General features: G+C 40.6%; 1 protein-coding gene across 2 annotated transcripts in view; it reads left to right on the top strand.

Annotated features, from left to right (window-relative positions):
- The first annotated feature begins 2,526 nt into the window (after positions 1 to 2,526).
- Positions 2,527 to 22,979, top strand: part of KCNAB1 (potassium voltage-gated channel subfamily A regulatory beta subunit 1) — a 234,994-nt gene continuing 214,541 nt past the window's right edge. Inside the window, exon 1 of one of the 2 annotated variants that reach the window (XM_073359609.1) lies at positions 2,527 to 2,801. In XM_073359609.1, coding sequence (XP_073215710.1) covers positions 2,527 to 2,801 — 275 coding nt within the window. Of the gene's footprint in view, positions 2,802 to 7,237; positions 7,643 to 22,979 lie in introns of those variants that run through there. The other variant, XM_073359610.2, reaches the window with a different exon arrangement.

Below are 22,979 nucleotides of genomic sequence, written 5' to 3'. Positions count from 1 at the left end.
GTATACTATAGTTATACTTCTCTTTAAACCTTGCTCCCCGCACCCATATTTTTTAAGTAGGAATAATGCCCAAGCCACCCCAAAGGGGGTAGAGACGAAGAGATACCCTGAAGCTGCTCCCCTGTTTCGTCAGCTCAGAGGTAGGGTGACCATGTTTCCCAAAGGGAAAATGGGACATTGTTTGGGGCTAGCCCGAGCCCACCTCCCCACCCGGGGTTGGCCCCGGTGCCAGGCTGAGGCTGGTGTTGCTGCTCACCCCAGCCTTCCCTCACCCTTTGCGTAGGGGTGGCATCACCACTCACCCTGCCCCGCGTGTTCCTCCACACCCCATTTTTTGACAAAAGTGGGCATTTGTCCCATTTGCTTTTGCCAAGGGATCAAGTCAGCAGGAGCAAACAGGACAAATGCCTCCTTTTGCCAGAAAAGTAGGGACGGCTGGGACAGGGCTTAACAAAGGGACTGCCCTGGCCAAAATGGGACGTATGGTCACCTTACTCAGAGGTAACCTAGCACACAGTGGAGTAAGGCACAGTCCCCTTCCTCATCAGTGGGCTTCAGGAAGCACAATCCCACCCCATGCTCCTCCGGTAACCATATAGCTCTGTCAGCTCTCCAGAGTTCAGCATATAAGGGTCAGGCATGATTGGTGTTCTTTCACTCAGGAGCTGCCTTACCTGTGTAGTCTGTTAGGGCACAGGGTGCCCCATAGTGGATGGGAAGGGGTAGGATTATGGCCCTTTTCCCCAGAAACAGCCTGTAGAGAGGGACTAGCATGCATGGAAGGAGACGCTCTGCACCCCAAGAAGCAGTGCAGAGCAGACTAGAATACCTCCTTGTGCTTCCCCTGGGCAGTGAAGCTCTGCACCAACATTATTGCAGGTCTGTGTCACGAGGCCCATAAAGTAGCCCCAAATATACATGCACCCAAAGAATCCTCACTCGTGCAAGTAGACCTCTTCAAAGCAGATAGATTACTTGCCTGATTAAGCCCTAATCTTGTAAGAAAAGGTTGCAGGACCCAACATATGAATGGAGTCTACAAAAGTGACAAACAGGTTATAGAATATTTAAACCTGAAAGATGGGGACTACGCAGTGGTGACTGTAAAACTGTATCATGAAAGCTTATCAGCCCATAAAGAAAACTCACTTGATCATGATGGAAAAACTAATCTGCCTTCTTGTCAAGACTGTCTAGGAACAGTGAATCGAACTTTAAATGCCCCTTCTCCAGAACCAGGATCTAAGCAAACCTTAAACTTCCAAGAAATGTCCTGAGGCAAACACAGGCTGTCCACATTACGCAAATCTATCAAATTCCCAGTGGTACTGCCACTGATTCAGTTTTTTCAGCTGTTCGCACTAGTGGCAACCCTAGTCTATACGAGACTGCACTGGCTACAAGTGTCGTTAACCTCTGTCAGTTAAAGCTTCAGGTATTCGCCTTAAAAATGAATGATCTGATGTGGTCCAATGTGGGGATTAGCTCTGGAGCTGGTGACTTTTCATCCTTCAAACACAATGAACAACTGGACAATTTGTCCAAAATGTTAATTTTTTTCCAAACAGGGATATTTTCGGGGGTTCCAAATATCACTTTCACAGCTGATCTGTGCAATAAGCAGACTGCATTCAAATCTCTCTACCCTCTTTTATATCCAACAGTGAGAAGGAAATTGATCCAGCTTTGGGATTTGTTCTTTTTATTTATAATATTTTTACTTGCCCTAAGGCCCAGTTAATAATCTCTGGATATCAGAATAATCATTAAAAAGGATAACCTTCTATCATCATGTCCAGAGGGTATTAAATTATTTTTCTCAATCTTCAAAATTCTTTTATGGAATGTGAAAAAATTGCTACAATATGAAAGAAGCCAGGGAACCAGAGTACTGATTACTTTATTCAGTAATTTCATTCAGTAGGATTATCTTTTTATTTAAAAAGGGAGCAATCATAAAACTACGGCCCAATCCTGTGAAAATTTATACATATTAACTTTACACACTGTAATTTTCCCCATTGACTTCAGTGTGACTATTTACATTATATAAAGTTAAGCACATGTTAAATCTTTGCATAGCTGTTCTAAACCACTAAAGTTGTTTTCAGCTGAGCTGGATCTCAATTTCAAATACACATGATAACAAAACAATTCAGTGAAACGTATGCAGGTGAGATTGTTTGCTTTAGATGTAACTATATATAAAAGGTTATCCACATACATCAAAATTGTTCTTGTAAAATGATAGTGTGTTTATGAGTGTTGTTTGTTGTGAAATGTGGGATACTACTACTTTGTGTATTCAAGTATGTCAACTGGTAGGAAGTTTACAGATTTTCCCTATGAAAAGGTTACAGCTATTCTTTCTGGTTAAGCCCTGTAGATGCATATCTAATTACAGCTTTGTGGCCAGGATAAGGTTATAGAGGGAGGAAAGTGCATGCTGAAATCAGTTTAAATGACTTGCAGACAGTGACTTAGTGCTAGGTGGTGGTTCCTTTGCAGACAGGCAAGACCACAAAAATGCTTGCAGCACGCACTGGGACAGTGGGGAGTAAAAATCTTGATGAGACAGCCAAGTTAAGGAAACACTCTGTCCTTTCTTTAGGGAGTAGAGAAAAAGCTCCAAAGAGCTCCTTTGAAAAGAGCAAGGACAACAGACTCAATACCACAGGTCAGATACAGCAAAGGGGATGGAGACTGGCACTCATGCGAGAACTGGAGATGAACTGGTATCTGAAAATATGTGACTTATCGTATGAGCATACAATCGCATACACTACCGGAATGCCTCACAGGTAAGAAAGCTAAACGTATTAGTCTTCAAAAGAAATTTCAAATAAGCGTTTTCACCCACAAAAAACCCCAAACAAACCCAGAAAGCTCTGTGTTTTGTACCTGGTTGGTTGTTAGACATTTTCTAATCACTTTACAGTGGGTCTGGTTGCATGTAACAGAGTACACCCCTGCCAACTACAAAACTGACAATTATAGGCGATTGCTTATTAGTCACTTGAATGTAAAAGTTGCTGAATCCTCAGACTTGTATCTCATCAGCTATCTTGTCAATGTGACTGATTTCATTTGAGTTTAGTGCACAATATACTACTAATGTGCAAGGATTATGGAGGTGACCTGAGAATACCGAATGAAAGCGTTTGCAAACCCTTGTTAGTTTTTCCTAAATTGTGGGGGAGTGTATCAATGCCAGCTTGAAAACAAGCCACTTCTGAGACAGAAGGGAACATTTTCATTTTATTCAATAAATTGCCTCTAATCTAAGCCCTTTTAAAATCTCAAAGCATATGGGAGGCTGATTTTCATTAATTCTAAATGTAAAGGGGCCTCATCAGCGCAAATAAGACCCAGGCTTAGGTTTATGGGTCTCTAATCTAGAACCTCTAATGAGCCCTAATTAGGTAGGGCTTTAATATAAATTGGTTATTAATGTTTCAGCCCAGCTGTCATAAAATGATACAACCTGTAGGCTAGGTTCTGCTACCCCTATCCATATTGAGTGGGATCTTACTCTGATAACCCTACTTACTTCAGTAGGTGGCAGAAGGAAAATATAACAAGCATTTTTATCTAGTCCATCTCTGAATCAATGAGTGTTGGGGTGTGTGTGTGTGTGTTTGTTTTGCAGTGCTTTGCCCTGCCCAGCTTTAATACATTTAGCAGACAGCCAGGCTTCTAACCCCATTGCCAGATAAAATCATCCAAAATCTCAAAGCAAAGTGTCTAAAGTGACTACTGTGAATGGGAGACCTTTCCACAGTGACACTAGAATCAGTAGGATTTCACTGTGGGGGGGGGGAAGGGTTGAAAATAGAAAGTAGCTAAAAGGAAAATGTGTGCAAGTTAGTACAGAAATGAGACTGTTTTGCATACACTATTACTAAGAAATTAGTAGCAGACCACATCCAATAAGGAAAATGTTAGCCCAGTGGCTAAATTTAGTTGTCAAATAAATGTGGAGTAAAAAACACATTAAAACAGATTGACTAGTCATGTGAAACTCATGGTCAAGCTACCTGAACGCTGAATGATGTGTTAACAGAGCACTATGAAGGATGCAATTATTTTGCAGGAGTTGAGTTGTTAATGTAGTAAAGTCTTTACATATACTTCTAAAAATACAATAGCCTCATGTTTTAAAACTCATGAAGAACTGGTAGCAATATTTACTTAACACTGGAGTAAAGCTGCATGCAGGATGCAACATTATTAAGGAAAATACAATCAAGCCCTCCAGGATGTGGTAATAGGAGGGAACAGAAGATCTTTCTGAGGTGTTAAGGATATGTTTGGATGAAAGGAGACTTGGTTGGGAAAGGATGAGTCTATCAGAATTAAGCTGCAGGAAAGCGTGTAGACAAAATCATAAGTTTTACACGATAGTGAAAAAACCCAGAAGATGGAGATATCTGGGGCCAGAGAGTTGAAAGCTAAGGAAAGTATTTTTTTTTTTGGCAACCTATTGAGCATGCTTGTATATTAAAAATGTATAATGCAGCTTGAATATTTAAACTACATTGGCATTGATTGCTAGTGATTCCCAGTGAGTCAAAGCAAGGAAAACTCACTTGAGTTGAGGCCAAGATGTATTGCTTGTATTTGCATTTCCAGCCCACCAAAAATCTGTTGGTTTAGACCAAGGAGTTTTGTTTGGGTCCTTGCAGAAGTAGGGTCTGATAGTGAAAGATCAGATGTAGAACCATGTTTGTGTCACCCAGGGACGCTCCGATGTAGTGTTTTGGTTTGGTCAATGCAGAGAGACATGCCAGTTGTAAAACTGTAATTTGGTTTTGAATTCTGAACCTCCCTCACCCAAAGTTTAGCAGTATCTGGATGTAGGGTTTGGTTCTAACCCGGGTATCTTCTTTATAGAAGCAATTTATTCGTAAACTGGATGTGAACTGGACTTCCACATTTTCAGCCTCCTTTTCTTTAAACTGAACTCTGAAAGCTATCTAATATACAGCTCCATGATAAATCTCTGCTATTTCTATTTAGGATAACCAGTTACATTGTGCTGCTACACTGAATTGCCATGAAAATATTTGTACATTTTTTTTACGTTACCTGGGTGGCAGTAAAAATAAGGTCAATTGCTAAATGATATATTTAGAAACCATCCCAGTGACTTCCCTAGATCATGATTATTTTAACTGCTGTGAAATCTAATTTCAGAGAATACAAAAGGATCAGATTGGTTCGACAAATTGCTTCCATGTACCAATCTCCAATGCCAATGTTAATACATGGAGCTCCAGGGAACAGGTTGTTTCCTAGTGTACCTTTCAGAGAGCAGGAAACAGAACTTACTGTTACTTGAATCTGAACCAGTTTTTATATGCAGATCTTAAAAATAGTTTAGGACATTATAAAAGATAACATAGAGTTGACTGAATGTGAATATATTTGAATATATTTGAATATATTCACTTGATGAAGCACTACAACTGGTGTTGACAAGGGCATCTGAATTCCTTAGGTCTTTGGTCACCCACAGTTTGCAGAGACAGAATAATTGGAGTCCTACACATTTCCATGCAAAAATCATCCTCTGTGACATTGAATTATAATCTTTTCAAATATGTTCTCTTCTGAGATCCGTCTGTTTATCTGCTTTGAAGGATTTGAGGATAAGCTGAATCCATGGTACATTAATCTTTTGATGATCTAATCATACTCTGTATTAGTGATTGAAAGAGAGTTGTAACAAAGGGCTGCAGAACTGTGATTCTGTGAGAAGTAACAGTATTCCTTCTTGCATTATACTGATTCATGCTCATTGAGCTGTTTATTTGGCTTGGGTGGCTAATCTGGGATGTCTATTAATTCTCTTGATATTTTATATTTATAGAGCACCTGAATTATATCTTAAACACATTACAAATGACATACAGTGGGTACCATTAAAAAGCTAACATTTATCTCTCTTTGGCACAAAGTGATGTCTGAGATACCAACAATTCTCTAGTCTTAAAACTAGAGAATTATCTGCTGATTTGTTTGAAAGTGTTGATTTTATTGGTGCAGGAGTGGGAGGAAAGTGGGGGTTTAAAGGCAACTCATGTTTGTATATATATACTGTCTAGGCTAGAGGGTGAAGGAAGGCAGTAAGACTGACAATTGATGTGTTGCATGCTACACAAAAATGCAGGGGAAAGAAAAATTTTGGCTACAGAAGCACGATGGAATTTTTACGGTTCACACAGAACAGACCGGGGCCTTGTGTTTACAGACCCTACTGTAAATCGTGCTATCCACATAATCTACAGAAAAACTGCATGGTACGCCGCTCTTCTCCCTCAGAAGTATGAAGAGCTGAATTAATACTGACAGGATTTCAGTCTGATTCCGAAGAATCTGGGTATAGCAAATCTGAGGCTTAAACCACTAAGCCAACCCCTTGGTTTACTTCCTCTAAAGGCAGAGCAACATGTCAACAGACACTGCACTTAGACTCATATGCAAATATTCTCATCTGGAGCCTGTCAGTACTATTCAAAGCTCCAGGCAAACTAAATCCCGAGGGAGCCGCCAGCTGCTGAATAGCCCACCCAGCTGCTGAGCTACCGCACCATTCCCTGTCCCTACCAGGCTAGCAGCAAAAGACCACTCTCAGACTGCCACCAGCCACAGTTGCACGTTAATTTACAGTCTATCCACGTCCAGAAAACGAAGTGTTTCAATCTTATGGAGAATTTGTATTTATTAAAATTATAGAAACGTTTTTGACATTTCTGACTCTTTGGCCCCTCCCCAGTTCTGCCATCATTTTCATAACGGTCAGGAACCCTGAATGGACCTTTTGATAATAGGAAAAGAAACTGACAGCCCAACTCACCAGATTTATGTGAGGCTATAATGTACTCTACAAGAAATTAAATTGCCTTGATGATTTGACTTGGGGACATTACAACATTTAAGTATCCTGCCCAAGGACTTAAATGCAAGTTCTCATGGGTTTTATTTATCAGCCTTGTACTGAATCCAGAACAAATATTTTTTCTTTGTCTAAATATAAGACATGGGAAACAGTTATCATTCTCTTCCCGGGGCAATACACAGTCCCTTTGAGTACTTGACCATGAGAGGTTTTAACTGATGGGGGAAAAAGGTCACTGATCCTGGCTAGGATCCATCTTAGGCACCAATTAAAATGAGCCAGTAGCAATAAGGTACAGAGTGACTGGGAGGAAAACTCTTTATAGTCCCATGGTTCTATCAGGCAAATATTACTAAGTTAAAGCTGCATCTCCTAATAGAAATATAATGGCAAGAGACTTGCATTACAAAAGAACATAGAGAAGCCAGAAAAGTGGAAACTACCAGTAATCTAAATCTCAAATGCTTTATTGGACTTTGAGAATCTTTTATCTTGGAATATGCATTTGTACAGACCTCCCTGCACGGAAATCCCACCCCACAAGCCAAGTGTGCTGAAATCCACTGAAGCACTGTTGAGGGGTAAAAGGCAAAGCACCACCCTTAAAGTCTGCCTTCCAGCAAGATGCTGGGCTGGAAGGCTAAGTGGAGCAGCAGAACTGAAACAACTAGAGAAGTTTTTGCATATGCATGGAGTGTCATTACATGAAACTGTCAAAGCTGGGACAGGAATGATATACAGGTACTTTCATATACTTGTTGTCAGATTATCTTCATAGTCCAGTACAATTACTAAGAAACAGCTGAAATGAGGGGAGGTCTGGCCCAATAAAACTCTTACAGCAAAGAATGACAATAAAATGGCTATAAATAGATTATATGTACATTATACATCATGTCTTAAAGAACGTATCTTTGCAGTGTTGTAGCCATGTTGGTCCCAGGATGTTAAGAGACTTGGTGGTTGTGGTAATATCTTTTAATGCACCACTTCTGTTGATGAAAGACAAGCTTTCTTGCTACACAGAACTTTTCTGGTCTGGGAAATGTACTTAATGTCGCAGCTAAATACAAATATATCTATTTATAAATGTCTTTGCTAGAACATATCTATAGTTCATTTACATAGTATATGTACCTTAAAATCTATCTGCCTGTTCATGCACGCTCTCGCGCATGCTCTCTCTCTCACACATGTTCATTGTCTAGAGTAAATGTACTCTGCATAATGTATAATCTAAATTCAGATCTTAATTTTCCTCAAGGAAATTTAACTTTTCTTGGCAAAACTAGGACAAATGACCAATACAATGAAAAACATGTAAGTAAAATGTTGATTCCAAGAAGTACGACACTTTACATTCTAGCCAATTGTTATTGAATGCATAATGCAGCATCTGTCTAAAACAGGCATATGTATAGAATTATGAAATTTGACTTTTTGTGTGTGCTAATTTGCAGCTTTTATTGAATTTGTTTATTGCATGCTTTTTAATGAATATATTGCAGGAGTAAACCTCACTTTAGATAGTCACTTGTTGAAGAAACACACTTTACCAATTCTTTAAAAAATAGTATTTGACGTTAAAAGGGAAGAGAATATTATTCCTTTTTGTCTGGATATGTTGAACTGTCCCTGAAAATTGGAGGGAAGGGGTGGGGGGAGAGGGACAGAAACTTAAGAGAAAAATTACCACAGACAACTATATACTCTAGATGATGCTACCAGTCTAGACTTGGACTCAGAAACCCACCAGCTAACACTGATTTTAAACAGTACACTTAATCTTTCTGTTGCTAGCCTTATTAATAGCACAGCACCAGTGCAGACAGAGCTATGGTTCATTATATTATCACTAGGGAACTGGGAAACAGATTGAAAGGTATATCTCACAAGTGGAGTCCAATTGGGAGAGTTTTTTTAAAGTACACAGGGATTTATTGTGACCTGTTAATGTTGTGGTTAGTATGTTGTCTTGCTTGCTGGTCCAATGGCACAGCCTTTTGGGTGAAAGTTGAGGGCCTGATATTGAATGCTTATTCATGTTGAGTAGTTCCTAACTCCATGAATATAGTCTCATTGACCTCAGTAGGACTAACCAAGGAGTAAGGTACGATTAACTGTAAATGTCAGAATCAGGCCCTTAGTGTCTCATCATTCAGATAGGGCTGATGGGGTGGGGTATGTATATCTTGCATGTTTCTTCCTTGACTAGTCATGTCTCTGTGCATTTTACAGTTCTTCATGGGCCAAATTATAAAAAGACTGTTTGTTTCCATATTTCATATAATGTGTTCTTAAACAGAGACTAACATTTAGTCAGGGGTATTTTTTTTTTAAAAAGTCATGGCCAGGTCATGGGCAATAAATAAAAATTCATGGCCCATGACCTGTCCGTGACTTTATGGAAAATATCCCTGACTAAAGTTTAGCTGCTCTGGGGGTGGGGGGCAGGGCTGGGGTGCCACTGCTCTGTGGGGGAGAGGGGGAGGGAAGATGGCTGGGGCTGCTGCTTGGGGAGGGGAGAGGGGTGCACCAGTCACTGTAGCTGTGGAAGTCACGGCGGTCCCAGAAAGTCATGACTTCTGTGACACTCTTAGTTTTTATCATGCTCAATCTTATCCTTCATCTCACATTCTCTAGTCAAAACATTCAGAAGTAATGTGCTAAACTGGGACATGGAAAAAACATAGAAAAGTGATTGCAAATAGATTTTTGGCAAATGTATTATTCTGTGCAACTTTGCAAACAGAAGCCAGAGAAAATGTGAAAAATCAAATCATCAATCTAAACGTTTACTGAAATTTAATCAGTAAGGATCCTGTATTGTCTTATGGCACTCCAGAATCTGCCTGGAATCCATCTGCATCTGGGAGAGACTTGAGCTAAAGTAAGCCTATATTAGCACTGGGTAAGCATGAGTGACCCAAGAACCTCTTAATGCCAGCTGGCAAGGGGGTGCAGGAGAGTTACAGGGATCTCTTTTGGATTTGGCATGTCATTCTAGTTAACCAAAGAGTGTCATGTGGGGTCTCAAAAGTCACACTGGTCACTGATACCATCGCAAAATGCATGCTCAGTTGTTGCATGAGGAGTTACATTTATACCGTGAACATTATATTCTTGGGACTTCTCACTAGAAAAGAGGGGAAAAAACGCTTTGCTGTCAGACAAACCTTTATCTAACAGGCTGTTTATAGGTAAACTAAGTATTGTATGTTTCACAAGGGGTCTTCTATCACCAGTCCAACTGAATGTAAATGAGGTATTGTGAGAACTTAAAAAAACAAAACAAAACAGGAAGAGAAAATGGGGGTGGGGAGGAAGGGGTATTTTGAGGTACATATCAAAGGTTTGCTCCACTATATTTTGGGGGGACAAAGAAGATACCTTACCAGTGTCATCCCTCACCTAGAAAGTAAATAAATGGACAATGAATTTGCTTCATGAAAGTGAGATCTCAAGCAGGCTTGGATGAAAATGCTGGAGAGAACTTTAGGTGAAAAGTTTTAACTTGTTAGTTGTGTTGTCTGATTTGGTTTTATTTGTAACCATTTATTTCCAATATTCTTAGTTGATGTCACCTGAATCGCTAATCTTTGATAAACTTTATTCTTGTTTTCACTATAAATCTATCGAAGTGCTATGGTGTTAAGCAAAGTGCTGGTCTTGAGTTGAATCTTAGAAGCCAGTGTGTGTTCTGTTTCTTTGGGAACACCAGGCCTGGTAATTCTGTGAGTGTTCAGTGGATAAGGGGCTGATCACAGCAGGGACACTCCGAGGACTTAGGCATTGGTGTATGATGATTGCTACCTACGCAGAGAGAGCAAGGCCTGCAGGAGCTGAAAGGCAGAGCTTGTGCTGCTGGAGGCTAGTGGTTTCAAGGAACTGATCCACAGCAAGTGCAGACGAGACTTTTTTACGCTAGAGGCAGGTGGTGGTGAGATGCCCCACAACCATGTATGCTCCTAGGGAGCACAATGAGATGCCACAGGCCTGCTTAGTGCTCCCCCCTTCTGCTTGTGCCTATGTATGCTGCAGTTGGCCATGCTGTCCAAAACCTATACATGCCACACTCCCCCATGGGTCCCTTGATGATTTTCCTGTACATTGAAGAGCAGCAGCAGGTATCAAGCAGTCATCTGTTCTGACCCTGGGCCCTGAGGCAGGACTAAGTCAGAACTGTTCCTGCCACTTGGGGCCGCCTGTCCACATATAGATTGTTCAGTTGTTTTTAATCTTCATGGGTGAAATTAATTCCAAGTGCAAATCTCTCTGAAAGCCCTTTGTACCCCACAAACTCCACTTACGCCAGATTTATACCTTATGACTTATATATGCTGCAAAAGACCTAGCTCTGCTCTTCTATATAGGGATGAAATGAACTGTTTGGAGAACATAAGGGTTTTCTTACAATCTAAGGCTCTGATTTGTACCCAAGAAATAGACCTGTGCAAAGGACAGGAAACTCTTTGATGTTACCATCACAGACCGGACCGTTCTTACCTGTACACAAAGCCCGCCCCTGCTCTGCCCCGCCCCCACTCCCCTGAAGACTGTGGCAGGTCTGGGCCTGCACTCACCAGCAGCAGGAGTACAGCGACCTGGCCCTAGCTGTGCCGCTGCGGGGTGGTTCCCCCTGCCCCCCAAGCCAAACCCCACCCCCCGGCGGGGGTGGGGAGGGGGCTGCATAAGGCCCCAGAATAGCTAGGGACGGCCCTGATCACAGATGTCTCCCTTGCATTCTTCTATAGGGCCATTTCCATCTAGTTCTCCTAGCTAATCAGCATTTATGTTGTTGGATTACTTGATTAAAGTTAGTTGGCTGTTTAAACTAAAGAGCAAAACTCAGGCCTTGTCTTATGTGCAACTTGCATATAAGTCTTAACTAAATCATTCTTTTCTTAAAACCCCCTGCTGTTTGACACTTAAATGGGTTTTAAGATTTCCTTGTATTGACTTAGCTTATATCCATTCCTTACAAATTTAAGCAAACTGGATACAAGGTGCTCTAAAACTGCTTTCTGAGAGTCCATGCAAGAGGGTTGCACAGATTTAACTAAACAGATTTCTAAACTGGTTAGGTTAAATGAGGGGAACGCTGTGTAGACAAGGTCTTGGGATCTTATTCTGCTGAAGTCCATGGCAAAACACCTATGGACTTCTATGGGGACAGAATTGGCATGCAGGAAAAAGGGGCTGAGGAAAAGGGTGAAATTCTGAGTTTCTTTCCTGGTCTTTTCTCTGGCAATGGGACTCTGAGTAACAACTGCCTAAAACCTAGAAGAAAAATTAGTGAAGACTTTAATAATTTCTGATTTAAAAACCCAAACTTTCTTAGGGAATAATCTAACTCCCACTGTGGGAGTTGGATCCCGTCCCTGCTGTTTCCTGCCCTTCTCCCATTGTTTTCTTCTCCCCGCTAATCATACTTACTCTAGTACATACAGATAAGAAAAGGACTGAGCTCCCTAAGCTGAGATGAGGAATCTGCACAGCTGAAGGAAAATACAATTCATAATTACTTGATTAAAAGTTAGTTTTTGCAGCCTAAGCATGAGGGGAACTTTTATAGTGAGCAATGAAATACTATAGGGAATTGGAAAAATAACCTATAACAATGTTTTTAGACACGTTACTAAAAACATCTAATAGGTCTGAATTTATTGACTATTTTGTGGTAAGCAGAGTGATAGTTTTGTTTATTTCAAAATGTCAAGTACATATCCTGCATTAAGTGATATTACAATTTTCAGACTGCTATGTGTCTACTGCTTGAAAATGAATGTTAAGTGGTTGACTTTACATTCCTTCCAAAGATCAATAAACTGTAGAATCTGCTTTAACCCTCTGCTGTTCATTGATCTTGGTGTCAAAGTGTGGAGATTTTGTTACCAAGGCACGTGCGCGTGATTAAGCCCTGCAAATATGGACAGGTCAGAACTTTTTGTGTGTGGCTGTTCCTTAAAGATGGGCTTGAGCCACAAAATTAGGATTCAAACTCCCCCAATTGGAGTCTTGCTCAAGTAAGACACTGCAAGATCAGGCCTTTAAACTCTAGGCTTGCCTCCCTCCCCCAAGTTAGCAAGCTGACTTTTGGTTCAACATTTATGTTACAATAATGCACAAGCTGAAAAAAAAAATAGGACCAAAATAGTTCATTTCCATGCATCATCTAAGACTGCATCAGGAAGCATATAGTCCAAAATATCCACCAAAAACTATCCTACTGATCCACCAAATCCTCTGAAATACATACAGAAGCCAATAGTACTACTGAAACCATAAGGAAACTTTCAGAACATAATTTTATCTTGAGCTCTTCTTGCCTATGGTTATTATGTTTGGGTTAGATTCTGATCTCATTCACATCAGTGTACAGTAAGAGAACCTTCTTTGTCTTCAGTGGATTCACCCTGAATGTACAGCAATATAAGTGACACCAGAATCTAGCTCAGCCTTTTCGTGTTGTGAAGATGTTGCTTGCATTAGAGAAGCAGAAAGCATGGGGAGGGCTGTGTGGGGGTGGTGATAGGGGCACTGATTAGGCTGTGTGGGGGTGGTGATGAGGGCACTGGTTAGGCTGGGAGAAAGAAGGTGGACTGAGGGAGGGGAAAATGAATACCTGAGTGACCTTTCCCATCTCTCCCCCTCCCCGCAAAAGTTTAATTTAACTGATTACATTTGATGTCAAACAGGGATAGTAAATAACTTTTTTCTGTACCCACAATAAAAGGAAAATGGCATTTCAAAATGTTTACTTTCCTTGGAGATTCCTTTTGCCTGAGACCAGGCAGAAAACTGTGAGGAAAATTGAAATAAGAGTATATTTTCTCTTATTTAAAGCTGTCACACAGTTCTACTGTTCACTTGCCAGCCAGGGAAATGTGGTCTTTTTCAGAGACTGATTGCCCAGGAAGAGAAGCAAACCCAGGAAAGCCCATGTGATCTAAAAGCAGTATAAAGAGGCAACGCATCCAATGACAATAAAACAATGCCACATAAATGTGATAAACAGTTCCAGGAGTTGAATAGGGCTACTTTAAAAATAAGGAGCAGAATTTATCCCTGGTGTGAATCCATAAAATTTATTGGAGATACGCTGTCCATGTATTTTTTCCTCAAATGCACTGACTAACCAATTCTCTCCTACACTTCTCTCTTCATTGAGGAAAGTTCCTTTTAGCTCCTCCAAAGATTAGTCTTCCACCCTTTAAATAATTTATGATTTGAATTGGTTGGTTCAAGTATAAAATTTAAAGAAAAATGGCTTCCCCTTATTAGCTTTATTACTTCAACAATAATTCCCCACTTTTCATTTTGTCCTGCCATTTCATATATTGAACACTTTGCCTTTAAAAAAAAAAAGGGGGGGGGGGAGTCAAGTGAATACCCCAGTTCCTGACCTGCTGGCAGTTTTAAAAACTATACAAGCAACTGACCAAAAGGCTGCAGCCATTTCATAGTCACATTTTGCTTCCAAAAATGCAGTTGTGGCTCGCTGTCAATTAAGTTTTTATTCCATTAGAGGTTATCCTCCAAATGCATGTTTTACATATACCCTGCTCATGGATGGATCTAGTTCCCACAAAGTTAACAAAATATTAGGCCAAAAATATGAAGACCTCTCTATCTCCGCCCCATGCCGTATAGAAAATATACCTAAAATAGAAGAGCCAGTTCTAGTCTGTGATTAGAGAGAAATTTTCTATAGGGGTTCCCAATACGAAAACTCACTCAGGGTTCCATTTATAACACCATAGAGCAAAGCCTCTGGAATTTGTAATTTTAAGGTTTATAGAAGATACACTGCATCTGTACCTTGTATACTTACACTAGTCAAACAGCATTTTGCTCAGTGATTGGGTTCTATGCCTGGCTCTGCCACTGGCTTGTCAAATTGGGGTCCTGCAGGGGTTAGTCCTAACATCTGGCACTAGTCAATATCTTCGTTAAGGACTTGGATAAGGGAGTGAAGAGTGTGCTCATAAAATCTGCAGATGATACCAAACTGGGAGGGGTTGCAAGCACTTTGGAGGACACAACTAGAATTCAAAATGACTTTGACAAATTGGAGAGTTAGAGAAAGGGCATTGGACCAAATATTGAAGCCTTTACTCAGGTGAAACTCTGTGCAGAGGGCTGGCATAAGGTCTATGCAATTCTCAAAATAGGGCTCAAGTAATGGATAGGCTTTATATTGGCTGTGTACACAGTGGCAAATTTCACCCATTCTGAAGGGCTGAATAAGGACTTTTTGGACCATTGGTTTGGAAGGGGAGAAAACTGCTCCTCCCATTGAGGATTTGGAGATGGTTTTTTAAATAGCTCTTGCTACTTTTTTTTCTGACTTGTATTCGATTTTGAGTTCTGCTAAGCTGAGATCTTTGCTGGGTTTGTGGTGACTTTTTGGAGCTTTTCTTTTTAGTGCTTTAATATGCTTGTTTACCTGCCAGATCTGTTTCCCAGATTTTTCATAGGGTCTAAACTCACTTAAGTTATCTTATCTCACTTAAGTAAAGGTAAGAAGAAAACCCTTTTGTTGTTAAAAGCTGTTTAATTTAGTATGGAAAGTAATGCATTTTTAATAAGGAACCCTCATTATATACCTATAAGCTGGTTTATTTATAAGGTGATTAGTCTTTTTTTCCTTTCATTGCCTTAACAAATGCAGCTTAGTTTAGCCTATATTGAACATCTGAAACTACACCACTGTTAATTTTGCTTCTGATAATAGTGTCCCTCTGAGATGGCTTTCAGTACATAGATCTAATTTCCTTATATGGCAGGGCTTTTATTACATATAGATTTCTTCTACATCGTTGTTGGTTTTAACCTTCTAAAGACTTAAACAATGTGGGCTGGAACTGAAATTGTATCAGATGCCAATTTAGTACGATCTGGTGTTTTTTCTAAACCTATGCGCATTCTGACTTTACAGGGTTAAGGTGGATAATGGGGCCATAGATTGACATAGTGCGAAACGTGCAGTTCCATGTGACATATGCAGTTCCTAAGTTTTTTACATATTACTATGAATTTACTTTTTATAAAATGCTTGTGAAGTCTAAAGCACATTGACCCTTAACTTAATCCTCACAACAGCCCTATGAAGTAGGGAGGCATTATCATCATCTCTATTTGGCAGATGAGGAAACTGAGGGAGAAAGGTTGAGTGAGCAGGCCAAGGTCCAAAAGGAATAATTGCAAGAACTAAGAAATGTTTGATCCTAAGCCTGCCTTGCTTGAGTAATTGCATGTTTATGCAGAGATGACCCATACCTGCTGATAGCGGGGAGAGGGGCCCAATTTAAAGGTTCGGCCACCCCCAGAACAGCTCAAGTCTGGCCTCTCCCTGCAGCTCCCAGCTGTTGCTCCTACCTCTCCTCACTGGGTGCAGCTAGCAGGCTCTGGTAGCTGTTGTACGGGGAGGGGGTCCAACTGCACCATGTAACCAAGCAGGGCCTACAAACCGTGGCAGAAATCTCAGGGGGCACGTGACCCCGTTTGTGCCCTCGCATGTTGCCTCTATGTTTACAACATAGGTTGACTACCCTACTTAATTTACATGGGCCATGGACCAGTGTAAAAACACACAATGGCCCTATCTGCCGAATGAGTCAGATGCCTTGTTATAGAAATGTAGGGCTGGAAATGACCTTGAGGTCATCTAGTCCAGCCCCTGTGCTGAAGCAGGACCAAGTATACCTAGTCCGTCCCTGATAGGTGTTTGTCTGACCTGTGCTTAAAAACCTCCAATGATGGAGATTCCACAACCTCCCTTGGAAGCCTATTGTAGAGCTTAACTGCCCTTATTGTTAAAGTTTTTCTTAATGTCTAATCTAAATCTCCCTTGCTGCAGACTGCTTGTCCTACCTTCTGTGGACATGGAGAACAATTGATCAGTCCTCTTTATAGCAGCTCTTAACATATTTTGAAGACTGTTGTCAGATTCCCGCTCTGGCATCTTTTCTCAAGACTAAAGTGTGTTTTGTTTTGTTTTTTTAAACTTATAGGTCAGTTTTTCTAAACCTTTTATCATTTTTTGTTGCTCTCCTCTTCACTCTTTTTCCTTCTAATTTGTCCACATCTTTCCTAAAGTGTGGTGCACAGAACTGAACACAGCTGAGGCTTCACCATTGTCAAGTAGAGCAGGACAACTGCCTCCAATGACTGACTTGCAACACCCCTGTTAACGCATGCCAGAATATTAGCCTATTTCACAACTGCATCACATTGACTCTCATTCAATTTGTGATCCACTAAAATCCCCCAAATCCTTTTCAGCAGTACTACCACCTAAGCCTCCTGTTCCCATTTTGTATTTGTGCACTTCATTTTTTTCCTTCCTAAGTGTAGTACTATGCATTGTCTTTATGGAATTTCATCTTGTTGATTTCAGACCAATTCTCCAATTTGTTAAGGTTGTCTTGAATTCTAATCCTATCCTCCAGAATTCTTGCAGCCCCTCCCAGTTTGGTGTCCTCTGCAAATTTTATGGCATCTGCCCATTAAACTTCATGGCCTACTCAAAGAATATGTTCATCCTTATTCCATTCTTTCACAAGATTTTAAAGAATGAGTGCTAAATTTCTGTCCGTAAGTGCATATTTATGCACCTAAATAAATGGCCTGATTTTCAAAATATGAGCACCAACTAGCTCCTGTTGGCTTCAGTAGGAGTTATTTGCTGTTCACTGTTTTTTTTTTTTTTAAAATGAAGCTGCATATTTGAGTGCTTAAATATGATTTTAGGATCCTAATGCTTGGATGCTGAGCTTGGATTTTCAAAGGAGTCTAAGGTTGTTGGACAACTCCCATTGAAATTCTTAAATTCCTTTGAAAATGCCAGCTTTTTCTTTTTTAATCGTAGTTCAACTACTTGGGTTTTGTCCAGGAAAATGAATGTCATTCTAGGGGAATTCAGAAAAACATTGGCAAAGTCCATTTTGTTTTTGCAGAGTATAAATTTTCTTTTCTCTTCCAAACTTTGCTTCAGTAACTCTCAAGAGAATTGGAGACTATAATTATTCAATTATTAAACCACAGTTCTCCTGTAGAAAGCATCCGACATCTACAAATATATATTGCTTTTCTTCAAGCTAATTAAACCAGGAAAATTAGATTTGTCACCATATAGTTGTACAAAAAAATATAGTAAATATTTTAAGTCCTAACATTTGTATTTCTTTATCAGATCAAAACAGTAAACTCCTCATGCTACAGAATTGGGGCACAAAAAGTCCATAGGTTGAACAGAAGTTAAGTATTTTTCAGTAATTGAATGGTTGACAATTGTAGAGGGTATATGAAGGTATAGGAATTCCATATTAGTGACTCTCTAGAATGAGTTGTAAATAGAGCTGGTCAGGGAATTTTTTGACAAAACATTTTTCATTGGAAAATACAGATTTGTCAAAATCAAAACTTTTGCAGAAACAACAGTTTTGATGAAACTTTATTCAGGACAGTTTCTCAGGTCCAGGATGGAATCTCTGATAAAAACCGAACAGAGAGACCCCCAACCCCAGAATAGCTAATAGCTCCATGATTAGGGCACTCACCTGGATTCTGGGAGACCCTAGTTCAAGTCTCCAGTCTACATCAAGGGACACAAATCTACCTTTCCTACATTCCAGGTGTGAATCCTAACTGCCAGACTATTGGCTACTCCGTGGTATGTCTCTCCCCCCCCCCCCCCCACTTTTTTTTTTTAAAAAAAAGTCTTGGTATTGGCTCCATTGTAGAACAAAACCAAATGCCAAAATCTCAAGCTTTCTCAAAATACAATTCTTGCTTTCCAGCCAACCGTAATTGCAAATGTTACTGTTACATAGTGAAATTCACTCCTGACTCACACAGGCCCTGTTTTGAGGCTGAAGTGGGATTTAGCACAAGGGCTAGGCAGTACTTAACTCTAAAGAGAGGTGAATTTTACCCATTGTGAAAACAAACTGCTAAGGGCAGAGACAAATCAATGGCTGGATTTAAATGACTGTATCCCTACTGCAGTGTTACCACCCACATATACCACATTGTACAATAATGCTGAACATTGAATTGCAGAAGCAAGGGACTGCAGCCACTATTAAGTTTAAAGAAAAGATGAGCAATCATACTGCAATGACATCCAATAATGCTATATATTTTGGTACACCTACTAGAAGTGAGGGAGGGCCCACATGCTAAGGGGGTGTACTAAAGAGTGTTTCTATCTGTGACACTTGTATGTAAGTCTGCATACTAAAACTCTTCAGGAATGTTTACCTTGAAGAACAGACATCGATGTCAGAGTGTCTTTGGATGATTTTCTTTCTTTCCAAAATAATAAAGATGTCTTCAGTTCACACAGTGGACTATTCAGCACATGCTGGTGCAAACCCTTGGCACAGGTCTCAAATGACAACACTGTCAACTTGTAGAGACACAAAGAGGTTATAATCTCAGTTATGGGGTAGGACAGGAGGGCTGAGGGGGAACAGAAGAAGTTAAATCTGGGGCGTGCAAGGAGCTTTTCTGGCAGAGAGAAGTAAAATTTGTATTCTCATGGCAAAAGCTTTGCGGAATTTGGCCCAGTAGTTGCAAAACACTGTATTCCCCCTTTTTTTACGCTGTTACATTGTTACACAAAAATGATCAAATTGCTTTCATCAAATATCTGTAGTCCACCTAGCATTATTAGAGTGCCTAGCTGCTCTTCCCTGCAGTTAGAGATATGATGCAATTAAAGAGCTAGGAGACTGTCCCCAGATAGTTTCTCCTATTAACATCATAGTTTGTATAACGTGCATAGAAGCTGGCAGGACCTGGGGGAAGATCCTCCTAATAAAAGTTTATTTGGGGGGGAAATACCCTGAGAATAACTTGTTCTATCCTCACTGTTCTATTCTAATTTAAGTGAGACTAATTGAAATCAATGAAGAATTTGAAAGGCAAACAAAACATCAGAACAGCAAGACATGATATATGTTGAGCTAAAAGAAATTCAGGAAAAGCCAGAGGGGCCTCCTGCCAACTGTCCTTGATTGCAAAGGATGGATTATATCAATTGTAAAGAAATTCATAAGGGTCTTGTGATGCAGAGCAGGGAAGTATCCAAAATGTTCAAATGTGGTGAAGCAGCTGGAGGGATTTTTCAAAAGCAGCTATGTTCATCTTTAGGCTCCTAAATACTTTAAAGATCTGGCCTTCCCTGTTGATCTTGTTAGCAACATTAATAGATATTCCACCTATTCCCCACCCAATCTTAGCCTTGATTTAGCTAAGAAATTCCAAAAGAAACCAGTACTCAGCTTTGCAGTTTACTGATTTACTCAAAAGGGTGGGTCAACATGCTTGAATTAAATAAGAACTATTTTGATGTGTAAAAGTTTTTGGTTTTTTTTTGATCAGTGTAATATGCAAACCATTAAGCTGTGTCTTGCAACCTTAACTGTACAATTAAAAACTGGAAGTGTGAAAGCTAAGATTCTTACAATGTAAACTGCAACATTGCACATATGTAGTATTCTCTAATGCCGCTTTTCTTATTTAATATTTAACTACATATTTTTATGTAAGACATAATCTCTCCCAGAGCTCCTCTTAAGGCAGGAAGATTTTGCACCAACTCCTACGCAATGGTATGTCTTAATGACACTGTCCTAGGGGTGCATTGCCCCATGAGGAGCCCTATCAAAGATCAGAGCGTGAAGTCATTTCCCTGTTGGAATCAATGGACATTTTGCCATTTCTTTCAATAGGAGCCAGGATTTCACCTAGAGGGTCCCCCCCTTGCTCTAATGGAGAAGTAACTTAACACTCCTGTACAAGATGTATCTTACTTTCCTATTCACTTCTGCTGGTCAACACCTTTGAGGCTTGTGCAGAACCAAGGCGCCACCCACTTCCTGCCCTTGTTTTGCCCTTTTCTGGCCCACTTGTCTGGGAGAGAGTAGTGGGCACACAGCCCAATGTTCTCCCCCCTCATACCGGAGCCATGAGGGGGGGAGAGAAAACGGGACACTAATGCTGTTATGTAGGTACCTGGCAGTCTAACTCCCCTGTACAGCTGCACGCATTTTTAAAACACAGTTGGCCCCCGGAAGGCAAGGCACTGTAGAAACACGCATGAAAATATGATCCCTGCCTCAAAGATCTCTCGGCTATTAACAAGTGACGGATCAGTACTTTGTTTTCTTTTATTGGTGGTATTTTATCTATTTAGTTTTACAGTGCTCATAGTGCTCGGCCCTTTGCTTTGGCTTTGAGATACTAACCTCAGTTCTCAAACTGCTTCACCTTGCACACTGTATTTTACCACAGAGGGACTTATGCTTTAGGTGACAGAAAGAATGGGAAACCTGCTCTTTACCCTCAGCCTCCTAATTATGTCAGTCAGAAATTTAAATGCTGCTAACAGGCTGCAATAGTGTGATGGATTAAGAAATCAGCAGCAACCCTGAAATACATTAGATGCCTTCTTAAGAAGTAACTGTAATGAAAGATTCCATGGGCCTGAGTCACCGCTCATGTCAGATTTAAACTGCTGTATCTCTGCTGACTCCTGATTTACATCAGCGTAGGTAAGAGAAGAGTCAATCCCAGTGTCTCTTTTCCTGAGAGAATGACTTGATTACAATTGTCCTACCACGATTGGTTGAAAAGATTACTGGGGCTGGTTAAACAGCATTTCTTTGTTCTGAAAAATAAAAGTACACATAGAGATTAAAACAAATACAATTAGAATGAAAAATTCAAGGGACGATAATATTGCAAAAGGATAGGATTTGTTTTTAATTTCATGTACAAACTAGTTTTTGCAGTTTTACTTAGCAACAAAGCCGTGTGGGGCCCCAGGTAGTTCCCCTGCTTGCTATCCAATAATGCTGGTCCTGACTTTTAAGCTTCTGGATATGCAGAAAAAGAGTTGTGGCACAGGCAGACAGAGGAATTTTTATAGCATGTTTTGGGGCCTCAGGAAGAAAAAAGTTGAGAACCCCTGCATTAGAACAGGTCACCATTTTTCTAGCTGACCAGACAGATTTGTAACACTTCAACAAAAAGGTCAAATACTAACTTAATATGCAACAAAAGGGACCTTTAGAGCCACGTTGTCTAGTGGTGAGTACAGGATTGGGAGACAGGAAAGATATAGGGCATTTATCAAAGACCTGAAAATACAAGATACTCCTGAGGGTTGCAGGTGAGGGAATATCCATGAAAAGACTGACGAAGTTTCTCAGAGTCAAGCCTCTTCTTGATTGCTGGCTTTACCTTTGCAGTGGCCACACACTGAGAAATGGAGGTTGGAAGCTGAGTCATTGCAGTTTTGTTTTCTTGTTTCCATATTTATATTTGATAGAGCTTTTCTATTCTAGAGGAGGACCTGAATGAAAACCCTGCTGCTCAATACCCCCAAATTAGGGCTGCTTGAAATCTGGATCTGAATTTTGTAGCTATGACCTTCTCAGCTCTGGCGATTCCACAGAGGCTTGTACAAAGAGCATCTGTCTTGTATAATTCTGGATACTTTGGCAAGCCTTTGTCCATTTCTTCCTCCACACTCAGAAAGGAGTAGCTCAGAAAAGGGCCTTTCGAGGGCTCTCCATGGCTGTGCATCCATGCACCGTGGTGGTGCTGGGGTGGCCCCTTCCTCTACCCAGGTAGGAAGAGCAGTGATGGTGCCCCCCTTCCCTTCCGGCAGTAGTGGCAGCAGCAGGGCCCGCCTCTCACCTACAGAGAGACTGCACTGGTAGCAGGATGGCCCCCCAGTACGTACCCCAGCATCAGGAAGGGAGTAACATGTCTGTGCAGGTGGGCTAGCCCACCTGCACAAGTCTTTTCCAGTGACACACACAGCCCTCAGGTGTTGTGGAGTTGGCACTGCAGGGCTCCCCAGGGCAGTGGATCTTGGTATCTAATGCTCGATTGTGATGAATGGGGCAACAGTTCACGTCACTCAGAGCCATGGTTTTTGGTTCTTTGCTGGAGGGGCCTCTGGCAGACACCGCTGCATTGGTTATGCTCATTTCATAGTTCAAAGCTTTCTTCACAACCATGAAGGCTAGATACTTTAATCTTAAAGCTCAGATTCTGA

This window comes from Lepidochelys kempii, chromosome 9, assembly GCF_965140285.1.
Source record: "Lepidochelys kempii isolate rLepKem1 chromosome 9, rLepKem1.hap1, whole genome shotgun sequence".
Classification (NCBI taxonomy): domain Eukaryota; kingdom Metazoa; phylum Chordata; order Testudines; family Cheloniidae; genus Lepidochelys; species Lepidochelys kempii.
This window is presented reverse-complemented; position numbering and strand designations above follow the sequence as displayed.